Genomic DNA, 18059 nt, shown 5'->3' with positions numbered 1-18059 from the left:
ATATTTGTCCTTTCATGTCTTTTTTAATTTTTTTGTTATTATAAAGGTGGTGTAAGCTGGGCGCTGGTGGCTCACGCCTGTAATCCTAGCTACTCAGGAGGCTGAGATCTGAGGATCGCGGTTCAAAGCCAACCCGGGCAGGAGAGACCGTGAGACTCCTATTTCCAATAAACCACCAGAAAACCGGAAGTGGCGCTGTAGCTCAAGTGGTAGAGTGCTTGCCTTGAGCTGAAGAGCTGAGGGACAGTGCCCAGGCCCAGAGTTCAAGCCCCACGACCAACCAAAAAAAATAAAAATTAAAAAATAAAGGTGGTGTATGGAGGGGTTACAATTATATAAGTCAGGCAGAGAGTACATCTTTTGGACAATGTGACCCCTTCCCTTGCTTTCTCCCAGTTTTTCCCCTCCCAACCCTATCCACAAATTACATAGTTCATTTTCAATGTAATGTCTAGTGAATAACACTGTCTTTCTTATTTAGCATTCATCTATACCAAAATGTACTCCAATTTTATTCCTTTAAGGCAGAATCATCATTTTATCACTTTAAAACATTTAAGTTGGATCATTCATGTACAGTCCTTGTGTGTGTCTGTGTGTGCACATGCGTGCACGTGTGCATGTGCAAGCCAGTAATGGGGCTTAAAACCAGGGCCCAGGCGCTGTCCCTCAGCTTTTTCACTCAAAGTTGGAACCACAACTCTACATCTGGCTTTTCTGATTGTTAATTGAAGATAGTCTCACAGAGCCAGGCACCAATGGCTCATTTGGAATCCTAGCTACTCAGGAGGCTGAGATCTGAGGATAGCGGTTTGAAGCTAATTCTGGACAGGAAAGACATGAGACTCTTATTATCTCCAATAAATCCCAAAAAAGACAGAAGGGGAGCTGTGGCTCAAGTACTAGAGCACTAGCCTTAAGCAAAAGAAGTTCAGGGACAGAGCCCAGGTCCCAATTCAAGCCCCAGGACTGGTTAAAAAAAAAATTCTCTCAGATTTGTCTTCCTGAGCTGGCTTCAAACTATGATCCTCAGATCTCAGCCTCCTGAGTAGCTAGAATTATAGATGTGAGATACTATATCTGACCAGTCATTTAAAAAAGATTAAAAGGGGCTAGGAATATAGCTCAGTGATAGATACACAAACAAAGCCAGAAGTGGCACTGTGGCTCAAGTGGTAGAACGCTAGCCTTGAGTACAGAGAGGCTCAGGAACAGAGCCCAGGTCCTGAGTTCAAGTCCTAGGACTGGCAAAAAAAAGATTAAAAATGAAGTGTGTCTCATGGTAAGTAGAGGTAGAGCTGGAGCTGAATGTGGTCAGTTCTGATTCATGGCTCCCGTCTCGTCTCCCCCATGGATGAATGCAGCACTGGGTATTGGGGTACTACCTGGCTGGGGGAGTGGGGGAAGGGCTGCACTTTCTGGGTGCAAGCTGGTGCAGTTGTTTGGCTTGAAGCACGGATACAGGGTTTCAGGCAGCGGGGGGCCAGGGAGTGGGTGCACAAGATGCCCGCCTAGCTGTGCACTTCCTCCAGGAAGCCCTGCCTGCCATTTTGCATATTTCTCTAGAGGGACAATCTTGAGTCCTGAGCGTGTGACCACACCTTGTGTTGTCTTTGTCACTACAGAGGACGGAAGGCTCTCTTGATGGAATTTAGGACGTCGAAGGCGGATGCACATCCCTGTCGACGTCCCCAGAAGAACAGATGCTTCCTGTATTTCAAGAGCTCCATGCACTTATTTATGGGCCTGCCCTGCCCCCACCAAGCATAGCAATTCCTCAGGCCAAGCCACCAGCTCTTGACTCCATCCTGCAACGTTCAGGTCAGGCATAAAGAGACGCAGCGGAGCTGTGGAATTGCCCACGTGGCCTTCCTTCCAAGTTGGAAGCGCTTTGCAGTGTGGAGTGGCAGAAGCAGCTTCTGGGGATTCGGGCCACTGAGATATTTTGAAACTTGAATATTTTGTCTTGGACAGAGATCAACAAGTGTTTCATGTGTTCTTTCTATAGAAACTGGTTTTTGTTTTAGTGTTGATCACTCCGGTGAACGGCCTGGTCTTGGGGCTAGTTTCTTTGTATGTTTCTTTCTTCTCTTTTGGCCTTTTGAAGGCCTGGAGTTCTGGACAGCCTCTTGTTCTTTGAAAATGCACGTCCACGTCGCTGACCAGCTTTACCCTGGGCCTCTCTGACCTTACCCACTACAGATAGGAAAACAGCTGCTTGGAAATAGTCACTCCTACAAGACTCCTTGTTTTTCTTCTCTCTCTCTCTCTCTCTCTCTCTCTCTCTGGCTGGTAGTGGGGCTTAAACTCAGGGGTCCTCACATTCTTGCTTAGCTTCTCTGCTCGAGGTTGGCACTCTACCACTTGAGCCACAGCTCCCCTTCTGGCTCGTTGCTGGTTAACTGGAGATAAGAAACACTTGGATTTTTCTGCCTAGGCTGGTTTCAAATCTGGATCCTCAGCTCTCAGCCTCCTAAGTAACTAGGATTACAGGTGAGCTCCACCAGCACCTGTTTTCTATTCCTTTCTTTTCTTCTCCCATGATGAAGGCCAAAAGATGAGAAATGGCTCTCTACAGCAAATCGTATTTTTGAATAGAAAAAAAAAAGGAAATGCGTATTTTTCTTACTAATTTTTCTTAATTTATTCCTTGCTGAAGAGATGGTCTCCTGAGGTCTTAGGAGGTTCCGAATATGGAGGGGAAGTGGGCTGTGGCAGATTTGCTGGTGCGTCAGCAATGCTGCTATAGGGTCCTGGGTGGTGTTGTATTAAATAAATTTCATCTTTACTCTTCCTAGATCTGTGTTGTGTCATCTTCTGAGCGACAGGTGACACAGGATTAGAATACATGGAGCCCTCAAAGGCTCCACAGGGACCCAGACAGAAGAACCAAGCCTCTCTGAGCAGCAGACAGAGCCTTGCTCAGACCAAGGGCCCACAGGGCATCTGGTGAAGTCAGGACCAGAGGTTGATAAGAGGTTCACACACCAAGCCATTGACATCCATTGGCTGGTACTTTTGGCTTCCCAGTGAGTGGCTTGTCAGATTTAATGCAAGAACGAGTTAATTAGTCTCATCTAAGAAATCTAAAATGTTCAATTTAGCTTTCAGATAAATAATGTAAATTCTTAGTGTTAGATCTTGTGTCATGTTTAAGATATACTAAAAATTTTCAAATGTAGCAGACCATTTTAGATTTTAGTTGCCAACCCTACTGGCAGGGTACCCTTCCTCTTGCCCCCCCCAAAAAAATGGATCCTTTCTAGTGACTTGGACCTTGCTCCCTGAAGGCTGTCCTTCACCTTACCGTTACCCCACAGGGCAGAGAGAGAGAGAGAGATCAGAGGGAGGAAGGTTGGAAAGAAGGAAGGAAGGAAGGAAGGAAGGAAGGAAGGAAGGAAGGAAGGAAGGAAGGGAAAGAAAGAGGAGAGGGAAAGGGGAAAGGGAAGGAGGGAGGGAGAGAGGGAGGGGATGAAAGCCAGGAGAATTCATTCCTCTCCTCTCTGAGCCCAGCACGCACACACAGTTGTATTACAACAATCTCATACATTTCCAAGGCATCGTGGCCACAGCCCAGACTGAAAGTAAAAGGCTAGCTGGCTGCTAGATGACCTTGCAACCTCCCAGTCTGCCATGTCTGATCTGAGCAGTGCGTCCACTCCTCAGACCCCATCTGCTGCCGAGAGGCGTTGCCATGGAAACGGCAAAGACCCTGTTGCGCTGGAGCATACACAATCAGGGCTACCTCCGCCTGTATTTTGAGCAGGAAACCACACTCACAGGGATCTTCTTTCGTTCCTTTAATGGCAAAATAAGTCTTTGCCAGTTGTGAAGTCTGCACTCTGAGCCTGGGCGTTGTCACTCAGCTCTTTAGCTTAAGGCAAGCGCCCTACTACTTGAGCCACAGCGCCACTTCCGGCTTTTTCTGCTTATGTGGTGCTGAGGAATTGAGCCCAGGGCCTCATGCATGCAAGGCAAGCACTCTACCACTGAGCCACCTTTGCAGCCACCAAATAAGAAACTCCAAGGCCTGAGGCTTTGCTCAGCAGCTAGAAGAACCCAGTGTCAGCCAGGTGCCAGTGACTCATGCGTGTAATCCTAGCTACTCAGGGGACTGAGATCTGAGGATTGCTGTTCGAAGCCAACCTGGGCAGAAAAGACCCCGTGAGACTCTTGTTTCCAATTAACCACTCAAAAAACGGAAGCGGCACTGTGGCTCAAATGGTAGAGTGCTAGCCTTGACCATAAAGAGCCTCAGAGACAGCGCCCAGGTCCTAAGTTCAAGCCCCACAACCACCACCACCACCAATGACAGCAAAAGCCAAAGTCACCCCAAGGGAGGCAGGTTTCTGCTGGAGAAATTCACTAATGGAAGTTTCCTCTGTGTCCTTGTGGTGTAATTAATACCTGAAGGCCTCACACAGTCGAGTAGCAGAATTTTTATCCTCATTAGAGGAGCTGCAAGAGGCCAGCCACCCATTTCATGAGCACATACTAATCACCTATCACACTCATCCATCCACTGAACTCTCCCTGACCTAGCCCTGAACAGCAGTGTGACTCCAAGGGCAACATTCATTGGTTAAAGCAGTGGTTTTCAGCCAAGGCAATTTGGTCTTTTGACTGTATTTTTTTTTGTCTTTTCTTTTTTGGTACTGGGGATCGAACCCAGGACGTTGCGCTTGCTAGGCAAGCGCTTTGCCACTGAGCTACATCCCAGCCCCAATTTGGTCTTTTGTTGACCACTGGATAGTGATCAGACACGGGATAGTGTCTGAAGACACAACTGGGTGAATGTGCTACCGACACATACAAGGTAGAAGCCAAAGATGTTACCAAATGTCCTACGTGCATAGACAGTCTCCCACAACAAAGAACCAGCGAACCGGAAGGAGGGATGGCGGCCAGGCTGAGAAAGCCTGCATTGCCTTGCATGCTCTGCAGGCTTGGGCCCACACCGCTCCACATTGTCACGCGTGTCAGGTGTTGGGTAGGAAGACCAGAGGACTCATGTGACTCCTTCTCTTCTCATCTCAGAGATACAGACAAGTAAAGGATCGGTGGCTCAGTGGTAGAGCGTGTGCCTCGCATACATGAGGCCCTGGGTTTGATGCCAGATAAGCAGAAAAAGCCGGACGCGGTGCTCAAGTGGTAGAGCGCTCAGCTTGAGCTGAAGAGCTGAGGGACAGCGCCCAGGCCCAGAGTTCTGGCCCCACGGCCAGCAAAACAAAACAAAACAGAATTACAGCACCGTGACAAGAGTTGTGGTAGAAAACACAGAGAAAACATGCAGAAATACCTGAGAGGACTCCTAACGCATGCTTTGACAGGCCAAGTCCAGGAGGCTGGAAGGCCTAACTAAAGGCTTGGAGATAGTCAGGCACTGGTGGCTTATGCCTGTAAACTTAGCTACTCAGGAGGCTGAGCAGAAAAGTCGGTTAGACTCTTTTTTTTTTTTGTCAGTCCTGGGGCTGGAACTCAGGGCCTGGGCACTGTCCCTGGGCTTCTTTTGCTCAAGGCTAGCACTCTACCACTGAGCCACATGCCCAGCCCATTGGTGAGACTCTGATCTCCAATTAACCACCCAAAAGAAGTGGAGGTGTAGCTCAAGTGGTACAGCACCAGTCTGAGCAAAAAAGCCAAGTGAGAGCATGAGGCATTGACTCCAAACCACAATGCCAGCACCAAAAACAAAACAAAACAACAACAACAAAATGGGCTGGGAAGGTGGCTCAGTGGTAGAGTACTTGCCTTGCATGCATGAGGCCCTGGGTTCGATTCCTCAGCACCACAAAAGCAGAAAAACCCAGAATGGAGCTGTGGCTCAAGTGGTAGAGCGCTAGCCTTGAGCTGAAGAGCTGAGGGACAGCGCCCAGGCCCAGAGTTCAGGTACTACAACACACTTTACACACACATACACACACACACACACACAAACTAAAACTGAAAAAATAAAACCAGAATCAAAGATATGAATACAGGTAGAAGTCAGCGGGTAGGAAAGGTAAACTGAGAGGCATAGGAGCTGAAAGGAGACAGGCTGGGGGCAGGCATGGTAGCACACACTTAAAATCCCAGTACTGGTGTGCACACACTCACACACACACAGCTTTAAATAATTAACAGCTCCCATATTCACCATATGATTTGATATCAGTTAAAAATTTCAAGGGGCTGGGAAGGTGGCTCAGTGGTAGAGCGCTTGCCTTGCATGCCTGAAGCCCTGGGTTCAATTCCTCAGCACCATATAAGCAAAAAGAAAAAAGCCGGAAGTGGCGCTGTGGCTCAAGTGGTAGAGCACTAGCCTTGAGCTGAAGAGCTGAGGGACAGCGCCCAGGCCCAGAGTTCAGACCCCATAACCGGACCCAAAAAAAAAAAATTTCAAAATAGCAGTTCGTGATTTTTTTAAATCAAACTATCAGGGCTGGGGGGAAGGGTTTATGTAAGTCCACACTTGTCTAGTATACTCTCTAAAGTAATCATCTCTTAGACTATTCCAGAATATGAAACAGGTAGGAAGTTTATTAGAAAATTTTATAGTCCAAGGTTGTTGTTGTTTTCAGAAATGGTCTTTCTATTGTCTGGGAAGGTGGCTTAGTGATAGAGTGCTTGCCTAACATGCATGAAACCTTGGGTTCAATTCCTCAGTACCATATAATCAGAAAAAGCCGGAAGTGGTGATGTGGCTTAAGTGGTATAGCGCTAGCCTTGAGCACAGAGAAGCTCCAGGACAGTGCCCAGGCCCTGAGTTCAAGCCCCAGGACCAGCAAAAAAAAAAAAAGAAAGTAAAAGAAAGAAAGGAAGGAAGGAAGGAAGAAAGGTAGGTCTGTCTTTCTACATAGCCCAGGCTTGCTGGAACTCTAGATATTGCTCAGTTTGACCTGAGATTCACCATCTTTCTTTCTCAGATTCCCAAGTGTTGGTAGTACAGGTGCACACTTACCATGCCTAGCAATCCAGGTTATTTCTACAGCTGGAATTATTCCTTCGTATAGATTGTATAGCTCAGTAGGAAATGAGCCTTTATTCCCAAATGAACTTTAACTTTAACGATAGAAGGGACACATTATCTTCATACTTGGACACTAGTCATATAAGGACACTAGTCATTGAATTTAGGGCCCATTCTAATCCAGTATGACCTCATCATTACTAAATACATCTGCAAAGACCCTATTTCAAAATAGGTTCTCATTCTGAGCCTCCAAGGAGACATGTTAAGTTTAAGGAGGACCCTATCTAGCACAGTACACAAAGAATGCACAAGATAAGCTCACATTACAGTGCTGACTTTGTGTTTAAGATGCTCATGTAAATAGTGTGACAGCAACTGGTCTACCTCAGAATAGCACCATCTCTCCAGCTTCAGCTCTTCAGCATTCTCAGTCTGGCGTTCTCTCACTGTGCTTTGCTCCCTTGTGCTTTATGTCTCTGCGTCTCTGACATCATTGTGGCCATCCTCAAAGCTCCCTCCTCACTTTCCCTCTCATTCTTCCTCTGCTTCTTTCTTTCTCTCTCTTTTTCTCCTCTACTTCATCTTTCCACTTCCACTGCCATTTACTGGGCAGAATAGAACTGAAGTTTACACATTGCTGATACTCCTTTCTGAGTTGTGTATTTCCAATTATTTGTTCTGAAAGCCAACACATGGAGTGTTTTCTATTTTCCTCTATCTTTAAGAAAGATGAAAGATGCTACAATGTTGTTTTCTACATAGAGTTGACCTTTAGTGGGTTATTTTTCCAAGTATTTATTGAATTCATTAAAAAAAAAAACCCAGTCGCTGCTTTATTTCCTCCTGGTCTAGATGTGCTCGTTTTCCTGGAACTTCTTGGCACAGTCAGGTCTTATTTAGTGCCAGCAACTGTTCCATTCATTTCTGGTACACCAGCACTCCCTCCTCAGGGCCTGGGTAATTGGGGCCAGAATTTAGAGCATGAGGAAATCGCCATATTGGAACTTCTCCAGAGTCTGGCATGAGGTCCTGGGAAAAGGAAAAATGAGTGGGTTTCAATGTCCTCCAAAGTGAAGACCGAGCCCGAGCCAGGATCCTCTGCTGACTCTAGAAGCGACCATGCCAGCGCATATTGGTAAAACAGTGTAACCCGCCTTAGGTGCATACCAGTAGCACACACCTGTAATCCTAGCTACTCACGAGTCTGAGATCTGAGGCTCGAAGTTCAAAGCCAGGTCAGGTAGGAAAATTTGGGAGACTCTTATCTCCCATTAACCACAAAATTCTGGCAGTGGAGCTGTGGCTCAGGTGGCAGAGCACAAGCCTTGAGCAAAAGAGCTCAGGCACAGTGCTCAGGCTCTGAGTTCAAGCCCAGGACTGGCGTGTGTGTATACACATACACATTACAACAGGAGTTTCTTTCTTTTTTCTTTTTGGTCATAAAGCTTTCTAGCACTGTGTCAGCAAACCCTGATGGTGACAGCGTTAGCTTTTTTTGTGCTGGCCCTGAGGTTTGAACTAAGGGCCTAGGTGCTGTCCCTGAGCTTTTGTGCTCAAGTCTGTATAGCACTCTACTACTTTGAGACCCAGCTCCACTTCCAGCTTTTTTTTTTTTTTTTTTGGTAGTTAATTGGAGAGAGACGAGTCTCATGGACTTTCCTGCCCGGGCTGGCTTTGAACCATGATCCTCAGATCTCAGCCTCCTGAGTAGCTAGGATGACAGGCGTGAGCCACTGGTATTCAGCCAGCTTTAGCATTTGAAGCTTTGATTATTCAGGAGTAACCCTGGAGATGTACGCTTGAAGCAGGCTGCTGGTTTCTGGGTCCTCATGGGGAGAATGGACATTAGACCCTGGGTCCTGCAGACCTGGAGTACCTTCTTTTTTTGCCAGTCCTGGGACTTGAATTCAGAGCCTGGGTACTGCCCCTGAGCTTCTTTTGCTCAAGGCTAGCACTCTACCACTTGAGCCACAGTGCCACTTCTGGCTTTTTCTGTGTATGTGGTGCTGAGGGATCAAACCCAGGGCTTCCTTCATGCTAGGCAAGCGCTCTGCCACTGAGCCATGTGCCCAGCCACAAGTGCCTTCTATGACAGGAGCTCAGCCTTCACGGAGCCACCCATTTCCTGAGGACCTTGAAAGAATGGACTAGAAGGAAGCGAGCAGTGACCATGACCGGAGTCCTTTCCCCAGTTTTCTAGGGAGCTCAGGAACCTACCAGATTCTTGTGCAACCCTAGAGCACCGAGCACTTTCCAGAAGAAAGTGTTCATTTTCCAAACAGCCTGGAGGTGCGCAGGCTCCAGATTCTGTTTCTTTAACGGGAGAGATGCGGTGTGACTTTGAATCATGCTTTGGGGCTGGTGAGCGGGAATGGTATTTCTGTTGCTCAGCTTACGGCTGATCAACAAGCCGAGTCAATCACTTAGTAGCCTTGTCTTATAGAATTATTATTATTTTTTATGTGTGGCAGTTCTGGGGTTTGAAGTCAGAGCCTTGAGCTTGCTAGGCAGGTGCTCTACCCCTTGCACCATGCCTCCAGTCCTTTTTTGCCGTACTTATTTTCTCAAGCTGGCCTGGACTTCAGTCTTCCTAACTATGATCTCCTGGGTCCTCTCACAGCCAGAGATCATGTGACAGAACCAGCACCCGATGGAAAAAATGTTCCCTGAGCACATTCTCTGTCTGTGACAGAGTGAGTTCTTTTTTCTTTTGTCTGTCGTGGGGCTTCAACTCTGGGCCTGGGTGCTGTCCTTCAGCTCTTCAGCTCAAGGCTAACACTCTACCACTTGAGCCACAGCACCACTTCCAGCTTTTTCTGCTTATGTGGTGCTGGGAACCAAACCCAGGGCCTCAGGCATGCAAGGCAAGCCCTCCACCACTGAACCACCTTCCCAGCCCCTGACAGAGTGATTTCTACTTGTTAAACAAACACCAGACAGTCTCGGCACTAGTAGCTCCTAGCTGTAATCCTAGCTGCAATCCTTCTTGAGTAGGAAGCTGAGATCTGAAGCTCATGGTTCAAACCCAGCCTGAGCAGGAAAGTCTGTGAGACTCTTATCACCAATAAACTACTCTGAAGTGGTGCTGTGGCTCAAGTGACAGAGCGCTAGCCTTGAGCTGAAGAGCTCACAGACAGCCCAAACTCAGTCCTCACAACCGACAAAAACAAAACAAAAACCCATATTCGTGCTTCTATATCCTCTTATTTCTCTATAATTCACCTATATGGTCAGAGTTATAATGTGATTAAACATTAGACTCAGACTTTGCAGGGAAAAGAATTCTACTCTTCAACCCTGTCTCTGTTTTTTTTTTTTTTTTAATTTGTCCAATCTGGAGCCTAATGGATGTTATAGAAGGTTTTTCTCTACCGTATTCCTCCCGGACGGGAGTCCCTACTGAGAACTTGGGCTTTCTTAGGTCAGACAATGAACACTGTGTCGGTCCACATGCTTCCGTTTAACCTCAGTGCCAAGCAATTTAGAGCCAAATTGCAATTAACAACTGTCAAGTGCCTGTTACCTTGATTCCCTCTTCCTTCAGATGCTATCTCTTCCATGTTGAGTCCCAACTGCTCCAGCCTATATGAAAGATGAAACCCTGTCAGCTGCTTCAGGTGCTTTGAGAAAAAAAGACATAACGGTAACGAGGATTTTAAGATTATACATTTTAAAAGTAACCACTAAGCTGGGTGCTGGTGGCTCACGCCTGTAATACTAGCTACTCAGGAGGCTGAGATCTGAGGATCATGGTTCAAAGCCAGCCTGGGCAGAAAAGTCCGTGAGACTCTGATCTCCAATAAACCACTAGAAAACTGGAAGTGGTGCTGTGGCTCAAGAGGTAGAGCGCTCACCTTGAGCTGAAGAGCACAGGGACAGCGCCCAGGCCCAGAGTTCAAGCCCCACAACCGACGAAAAAAAAAAAAAAGTAACTACAAAAAAAAAGTAACTACTAAAAGCCAGGTTCCAGTGGCTCATGCCTGTAACCCTAGCTACTCAGGAGGCTGAGATCTGAGGATCGCAGTTCAAAGCCAACCGGGGCAGGAAAGTCCAAAAGACTTATCGCCAATGAACCACCAGAAAACTGGAAGTGGTGCTGTGGCTCAAGTGGTAGAGTGCTCGCCTTGAGCTGAAGAGCTCAGGGACAGCACCCAGGCGGAGTTCAAGCCCCACAACTGACCAAAACAAAAAGTAACCACTAAAGTCCAGTGTGGTAGTGCATTCCTGTAATCTCAGCTACTTGGTGGAACAGAGGACGGAGGAGCATAGACCAGGACCAGCCTGGGTAAAATGTGAGACCCTATCTGAGAAACAAGCTAAAATCAAAAAGACTTTACTACCAAAAACGAAGTCAAGAGGGCTGGGAAGGTGGCTCAGTGGTAGAGCGCTTGCCTTGCATGCATGAGGCCCTGGGTTTGATTCCTAAGCACCACATAAGCAAAAAGAAAAAGGCCGGAAGTGATGCTGTGGCTCAGGTGGTAGAGCGCTAGCCTTGAGCTGAAGAGCTGAGGGACAGCGCCCAGGCCCAGAGTTCAGGCCCCATGACCAAACCCCCCCCCCAAAAAAAAAAGAAGTCAAGACTTATTTGTCAAAATAAGTTGGTCATCCCATTACTGAGTGGATTGGCTTGTCTGGATTGGATCAAGTCTACACGAGACAAGCCAGGCACCGGTGGCTCATGCCTGTAACCCTAACTACGCAGGAGGTTGAGATCCTCAGAGCTCAGCCATCCAGGACAGGAAAATCTGTGAGCCTGTGTGTGTGTGTGTGTGTGTGTGTGTGTGTGTGTGTGTGTGTGTGTGTGTGAATTAATTGTGGGGCTTGAACTCGGACTGAACACTGTCCCTGAGATTGTGTTTTTGCTCAAAGCTAGCACCCTTCCAGTCTGAGCCACACAGCTACTTCCAGTGTTCTGATGGTTAATTGGAAATATGAGTCTTAGGGACTTTCCTGCCCAGGCTGGCTTTGGGATCCTTAGATCTCAGCTAGGATTACAGGTGTGAGCCACCAGCGCCCAGCCTCTGTGAGCTTCTTATCTCCAATTTACCACCAAAAAGTTAGAAGTGGAGCTAGAGCACCAGCCTTGGGTGGGAGGCGGGGGGAGGAGGGACCCAGTGAAAGCACTCAGGCCCGAATCCAAACCCCAGGACCAAAGTAATTCGATTACTTTGTTTAAAAAGCTCCCTCCAGGTTGTCGAGGGACTGTGCAAAGCCAGAGGACTTGTGAGGAAAGAGTATTCTGAGCGGAGGGAACAGCTAATGCAAAGCCTCTGAAATACCAGAGCGAGGAGTCTTGGAGGGCTGGAGGGCTGGGGTGGAGGGAGCGAGGGATGAATGAGAATCATAGCTGATTATGACGTAAAAAAAAAGGTGCTGGGCACTGGTGGCTCACGCCTGTCATCCTAGCTACTCAGGAGACTGAGATCTGAGGATGGTGGTTCAAAGCCAGCCCAAGCAGGACAGTCCAGGAGACTCTTATTTCCAAAGAACCATCAGAAAACCGGAAGTGGCGCTGTGGCTCAAGTGGTAGAGCATTTGCCTGGAGCTAAAGAGCTTAGGAACAGCGCCCAGGCCCAGAGCTCAAGCCCCACAACTGCCAAAAAGAAGAAAAAGAAAAGGAGGAGGAGGAGGAAGAAGTGGAGGAGGAGGAAGAGGTGGAGGAGGAGGAAGAGGAAGAGGAGCCTAATTATAAGTAGATAGCAAACAAATGCCTTCTCCCAAGCCGGCTGCCAAAGTGTGATGTACAGGCCTGCAGCCGCAGCCCCAGTGGTCAGCAGTCCGGTAGAAATGCCAAACTCAGCAACCCCCTCCCCCCCACCGCCACCGTGCTCCATCTATCTGCCAAGGTCACATCTGGATTCACAGGGGCCTGGGTGACTTATGAGAAGCCTGGCTTGGGAGCCCACCGCAGGGCTTTGTAAATGCACAGACACTTCCAGAATCATCGGCTTCACCCACTGACAGTCTTTTCTGGACTCAAAACAGGTTGCTTCCTTTATTGTTTTTTTTCTTTTTATCATTATCTTTAAGGAGTTGTATACAAAGGAGTTGTCATGTAGCAAAGCTGTTTATAAACTAATATATCTTGATCCATGTCAACATTCTTACCCATCTTCTCCTGCCTCCCCTTTCCCTCACGTTGCTTAATTTTGTTTTTTTTTTACTACTGATTTTATTTTTTATTGTACAGATACTATACAGAGGGTTACAGTTACATGAGCAAGGTAATGAGTACACTTCCTATTGAGCATTGTTACCCCCTCCATTGTTTTCCCCCTACTATCCCTTCCCCCCCTACCTTCCCCGAGGTTCTTTTTTTTTTAATTGTGATTAAGTGATTACATAATTTCCCAAATTTCACAGTATTGTGGAATAATGATGCTCATTTAAAGTCACAAGCTCGATATGCATTGGATTTTTTTTGCCAGTCCTGGGGCCTGAACTCTGGGTCTGGGCGCTGTCCCTGAGCTCTTCTGCTCAAAGCTAGCACTCTACCACTTGAGCCACAGCACCACTTCTGGTTTTTCTGTTTATGTAGTGCTGAGGAATAGAACCCAGGGCCTCATGCATTCAAGGCAAGTGCTCTACCACTGAGCCACCTTCCCAGCCCTGCATTGGATTCTTGACTGCGCTCTCCCCCTCCTCTCTTCATTTGTCCACTCCCTTTCCCCTTGACCCCACCCTGCCCCTTTCAAGTACCTGCTTGCTGCCCATGAACATCAACTTCTCGTTTCTAAGGAATTACACTATTTGAGATCTCCCTCGAATCTACCATATTTTAGTTAATACATGGGTATATACTTGCATGCCACCCGACGTATTTACTTACAAGTTTAGAAGCTAAGTCGAGCTTCCACATATAAGAGAGAATATGCATTCAGAGAGCTGAGCCTGACTTACTTCACTTAATATTTTCCAGGTCTTTCTATTTCTTTACAAATGATATAATATCATTCTTTCTAATGTATGAGTACAATCCCATTGTGTATGTATACTATTCATATTTTTCTGATCCATTTGTCCATTGAGGGGCATCGGGGCTGATCCATACCTTGGCTATGTGAATAGTAAGCTTTTTCACAAGGGCTTTTTTTTTTAGGCTAATAGATGGTCAAGGGCACCCCCTGGTGGCACCATAAACAAATTTTATATTTCTGGGACATAGATCAAGCATAGAATTAATTTTTTTTTTTTTTTTTTTGGCCGATCATGGGGGCTGAACTCTGGGCCTGGGTGCTGTCCCTCAGCTCTTCAGCTCAAGGCTAGTGCTCTACCACTGGAGCCAGAGCGCCACTTCCGGCTTTTTCTGTTTATGTGGTGCTGAGGAATCGAACCCAGGGCCTCATGCTTGCAAGACAAGCGCTCTACCACTGAGCTACCTTCCCAGCCCCAAGCATAGAATTAATTGTAGACTCCAATTAATTATAGTTTTAACAAAATTGACGTGGACTATTCAAAGATGTCATTGTCAGAAAAGACAAAAACTTGCTTAGGAACTTAGCTAGATTAAAGGATGATGAAGGGTGATCCGTGCCTCATGCAACATATGATCATGGATTGGATCCCAGACCTCCAAAAAAATAAAAGTCGTCATTAAAGGACATAATTGGGTCAACTGAGAAAACAGAATATGGATTAAGTATTGGATAATAACATAGTAGTCATGGGAAATCTCCGGGATAATGTAGAATATTATAATCAAAGCATTATTATATAGAAATATCCTATGTGTACATACAGAGAAAGTAAATGGAAAAAAAATGTTATTCACTCAAGAATCTAGGAGAAGGGTAGGAAAGTGTTCATAAGAAAGTGTACTATTTCTTGTAATTTTTCTAAGAGTTTGAAATTTTTCCCATTGGATGGTGGTGGCTCATGTCTTTAAGCCGGGAGGCTGCGGTCTGAGGATTTAGGTTTCAAGCTAGCCTGGACAGAAAAGTCAGTGACACTCTTATTTCCAATGAACCAGGAAAAAAAAGCCAGAAGTGGATATATAGTTCAAGTGGTAGAGCCACAGCCTTGAGTGAAAAAGTCAAGCAAGAGTACAAGGCACTGAGTTCAAGCCCCAGAACCAGCACCATACGTACATATAATTTTTATAAATGTTTAAAAATTTCCAACATAAAAAAGGGGGAACTCTGGGCTGGGGTTTGTCTCAAGTGATAGGATATTTGAGCTATACCCCAAGGCCCTGAGTTCAAATTCTAATACTAGGGTTCACAGAAGTCAAGCAACTGGTTGGCAGGGCAAGAAGTTTCTCCATCAGCTCAGTTCTTACTATTCAACAACCTAGAGTAGAGATGATGACATTGGAATCACCTGGGTAGCCTCCAAACCTTTGGGCGCATGCGTGCCACACCCCAGAGCTCGTTATTTAATTGGTCACGGGTGAATCTTCTTTCTTGATTTATGTGTGATGCTGTTAAGGCAGAAGCTCAGGACTGCTCTCTGCTAGTGCTACACCTCTCTTTTTAATTTTTTTTTTTCAGATTTTCAGCCTGGCAAGGGGCTGAGTAACTGGAAATGGAGTCTCTTGGACTTTGCTGCCCAAGCTGGCTTTAAACCACAATTCTCAAGATTTCAGTCTCTTGAGTTGCTAGGTTTACAGGCATGAGCCACCAGTACTTTAGTCATCTAGAATTTTTTTTTTTACACTGGAACTTTTTTTTTTTTTTGGTCGGTCATGGGGCTTGAACTCTGGGCCTGGGTGCTGTCCTAGAGCTCTTCAATTGGAGAGCGCTCTACCACTTGAGCCACAGCGCCACTGCTGGTTTTCTGATTGTTTATTGGAGATAAGTGTCTCATGGCCTTTCCTGCCTGGGCTGGCTTTGAACCACAATCCTCAGATCTCATCTCCTTAGTAGCTAGGATTACAGGTGTGAGCCACCAGTACCCGGCTAACACTGGAACTTTTTAAAGCTACCCAGGTGCTTCTAATGTTCAACCATGGCCAGGAACTACTTTTAAATATGGCCTCCAACACTGTTGAGACCAGCATGGTACCTCTGAGATGAAGGCACTTTAGGAATACAAGGGATGTCAGTGGTAAGTTTCCTGTTTTGCCTCTGAAAGCCACAAAATTCATCCTGAGGAATTTCAGTCAGGTCTGCTCTGACTGGCCAGGTAAGGGAGGAGATCAGGAGAGGACCCAAGTGAGTATGGTCATTCTGAACTTCAGAGCTCCTGGTCCTGCATTGTTTCCCTACTGGGTGTCATGCACTAAAAGATCATCGATTTCTTGAGCCCCTACTATGTGCTAGACAAAGAGCCAAGTCCTGAGAGCCAAGCAAAGTTGTTTGCTGATGGAAATAGTCCTGCCTTCAGTACTATACAAAGAAATGGTGGGCTGGAGGGGGGTAGGGTGGGTAGCTCAGAGGTAGACCAGTTGTCTAAGACTGCACAAAGCCCCTTGGAAGGTACTTTTGAGGCACTGGGGTTCAACAACCCTGAGGTGAGCTTTGTGTCCATATATAGCAGTAGTGACAAGAGTTGAGCAGGCAAAACTGCTGCATGATAATGATATTTAGAATGAAAATGAGTCATTGAATTTAATTTATGAAAGTCACATCCACTGAATGAGTGACAGGAAGGAAGCAGGAAGGGACATTTGGTTGGTTCCCGAGGCCCTAGATTTGGTTCCAACACAGAAAAGGAGCATTAGCAAGGGGAGAAGGAAGGTATGGTAGTAATCTCAGCTGAGAGCTGTAATCTCCACCCTCAAGAGGCTTGGACATTTAGTAAGACCCTGTTACAAGCAACAGAAACAATAGTGTTGGATGAATAAGTTATTTTCTTTATATAATTGAGATGTGTGTGTGTGTGCACGCATGTGTGTGAGCCAGTTCTGAAGCTTGAATTTTCAGCCCAAGTGCTGTCCCTGAGCTTCTTCACTCAAGGCTAGTCCTCTACCACTTGATCCACCATGCCACTTCTGGCTTTTTGGTGCTTAATTGGAGATCAGAGTCTCACAGACTTTCTTGCCTAGGCTGGCTTTGAACTGTGATCCCCAGATCTCACCCTCCTGAGTAGCTAGGATTACAGGCGTGAGCCACAAGCACCCAGCTTAATGGACATTTTTTTAAAATAATTTCTTTCCTTTTTTTGGGGGGGGTGTCCAGTCGTGGGGCCTGAACTCTGGGCCTGGGCACTGTCCCTGAGCTCTTCAGCTCAAGGCTAGCGCTCTACCACTTGAGCCACAGCGCCACTTCCAGCTTTTTTTCTTTTTGCTTATGTGGTGCTGAGGAATTGAACCCAGGGCCTCACGCATGCAAGGCAAGCGCTCTACCACTGAGCCACTTTCCCAGCCCTAAAATAATTTCTTACTGAGATTAAGTGATTACATAAATTTCACAAATTTTACAGTCTTGTGGGATAGTGATACTTAAAGTCACAAACACATTTTAACCTTCACAAAGCAAATTGTCATTATCATGGTCTATGTTTGTGAATTCTACGAGCTTTGACAGCACAAGTATTTCTTCCACATTGGGAGATTATGTACATTTCTTTCCTTTTGCTTAGTGTCAACTGTTCCCTCTTTCCCTCTCATTCCCTCCCTCCCATCGCTGCCCTTGAGTTGCTTAATTCGTTTTCATCAATGTCCAGTGCAGCTGATGAGCTATTCTGTCATATATTTCCCCTGTTTCTCTCTGATTCCATGCCCTCCTCTTAAAGGATATTTTTTAAAATTAATATATGTTAAAATTGACACAGTGATTATATACATTTAGAAGGTATGTATGCAATGTTTGCACAATGTATAATCAATATATGTATAACAACCAGATCAAGATAATTGGCCAATTTATCAACTTTGGTACATATAAATGGATACATGAAGACATTCTTTGCAATACTGACAATGAAACCTAAGGCTTGAACACTGTTAGACAACTGGTCTACCTCTGAGCTACACACTCACCCTCCAACCTACATACACTATTTCTTTGTATTGGGAATGGTTAAAAGTTCATTTTACTATTTGGAATATTCAGTTAATGTCAACCATAATTCCCCACACACACCCTGCTAGAGGGCACTGAAAGTTATTCCTATCCAAGCACACCCCTGCACAATGAGATGCCTTGCTACGTACTTTTCTTCT

The 18059-nt window shown here is 46.1% G+C and overlaps 1 protein-coding gene across 1 annotated transcript in view; it reads left to right on the top strand.

The window, feature by feature from the left end:
- Pecam1 (platelet/endothelial cell adhesion molecule 1) overlaps positions 1 to 2295 on the top strand; it is a 44658-nt gene extending 42363 nt beyond the window's left edge. The window contains exon 14 of the mRNA XM_013036566.1: positions 1626 to 2295. Within this exon, the coding sequence (XP_012892020.1) occupies positions 1626 to 1655 (30 nt within the window). The 3' untranslated portion in view covers positions 1656 to 2295. The remainder of the gene's footprint in view (positions 1 to 1625) is intronic.
- Positions 2296 to 18059: the final 15764 nt, after the last annotated feature.

Source organism: Dipodomys ordii, unplaced genomic scaffold (assembly GCF_000151885.1).
Source record: "Dipodomys ordii isolate 6190 unplaced genomic scaffold, Dord_2.0 Scaffold7, whole genome shotgun sequence".
Lineage (NCBI taxonomy): Eukaryota > Metazoa > Chordata > Mammalia > Rodentia > Heteromyidae > Dipodomys > Dipodomys ordii.
This window is presented reverse-complemented; position numbering and strand designations above follow the sequence as displayed.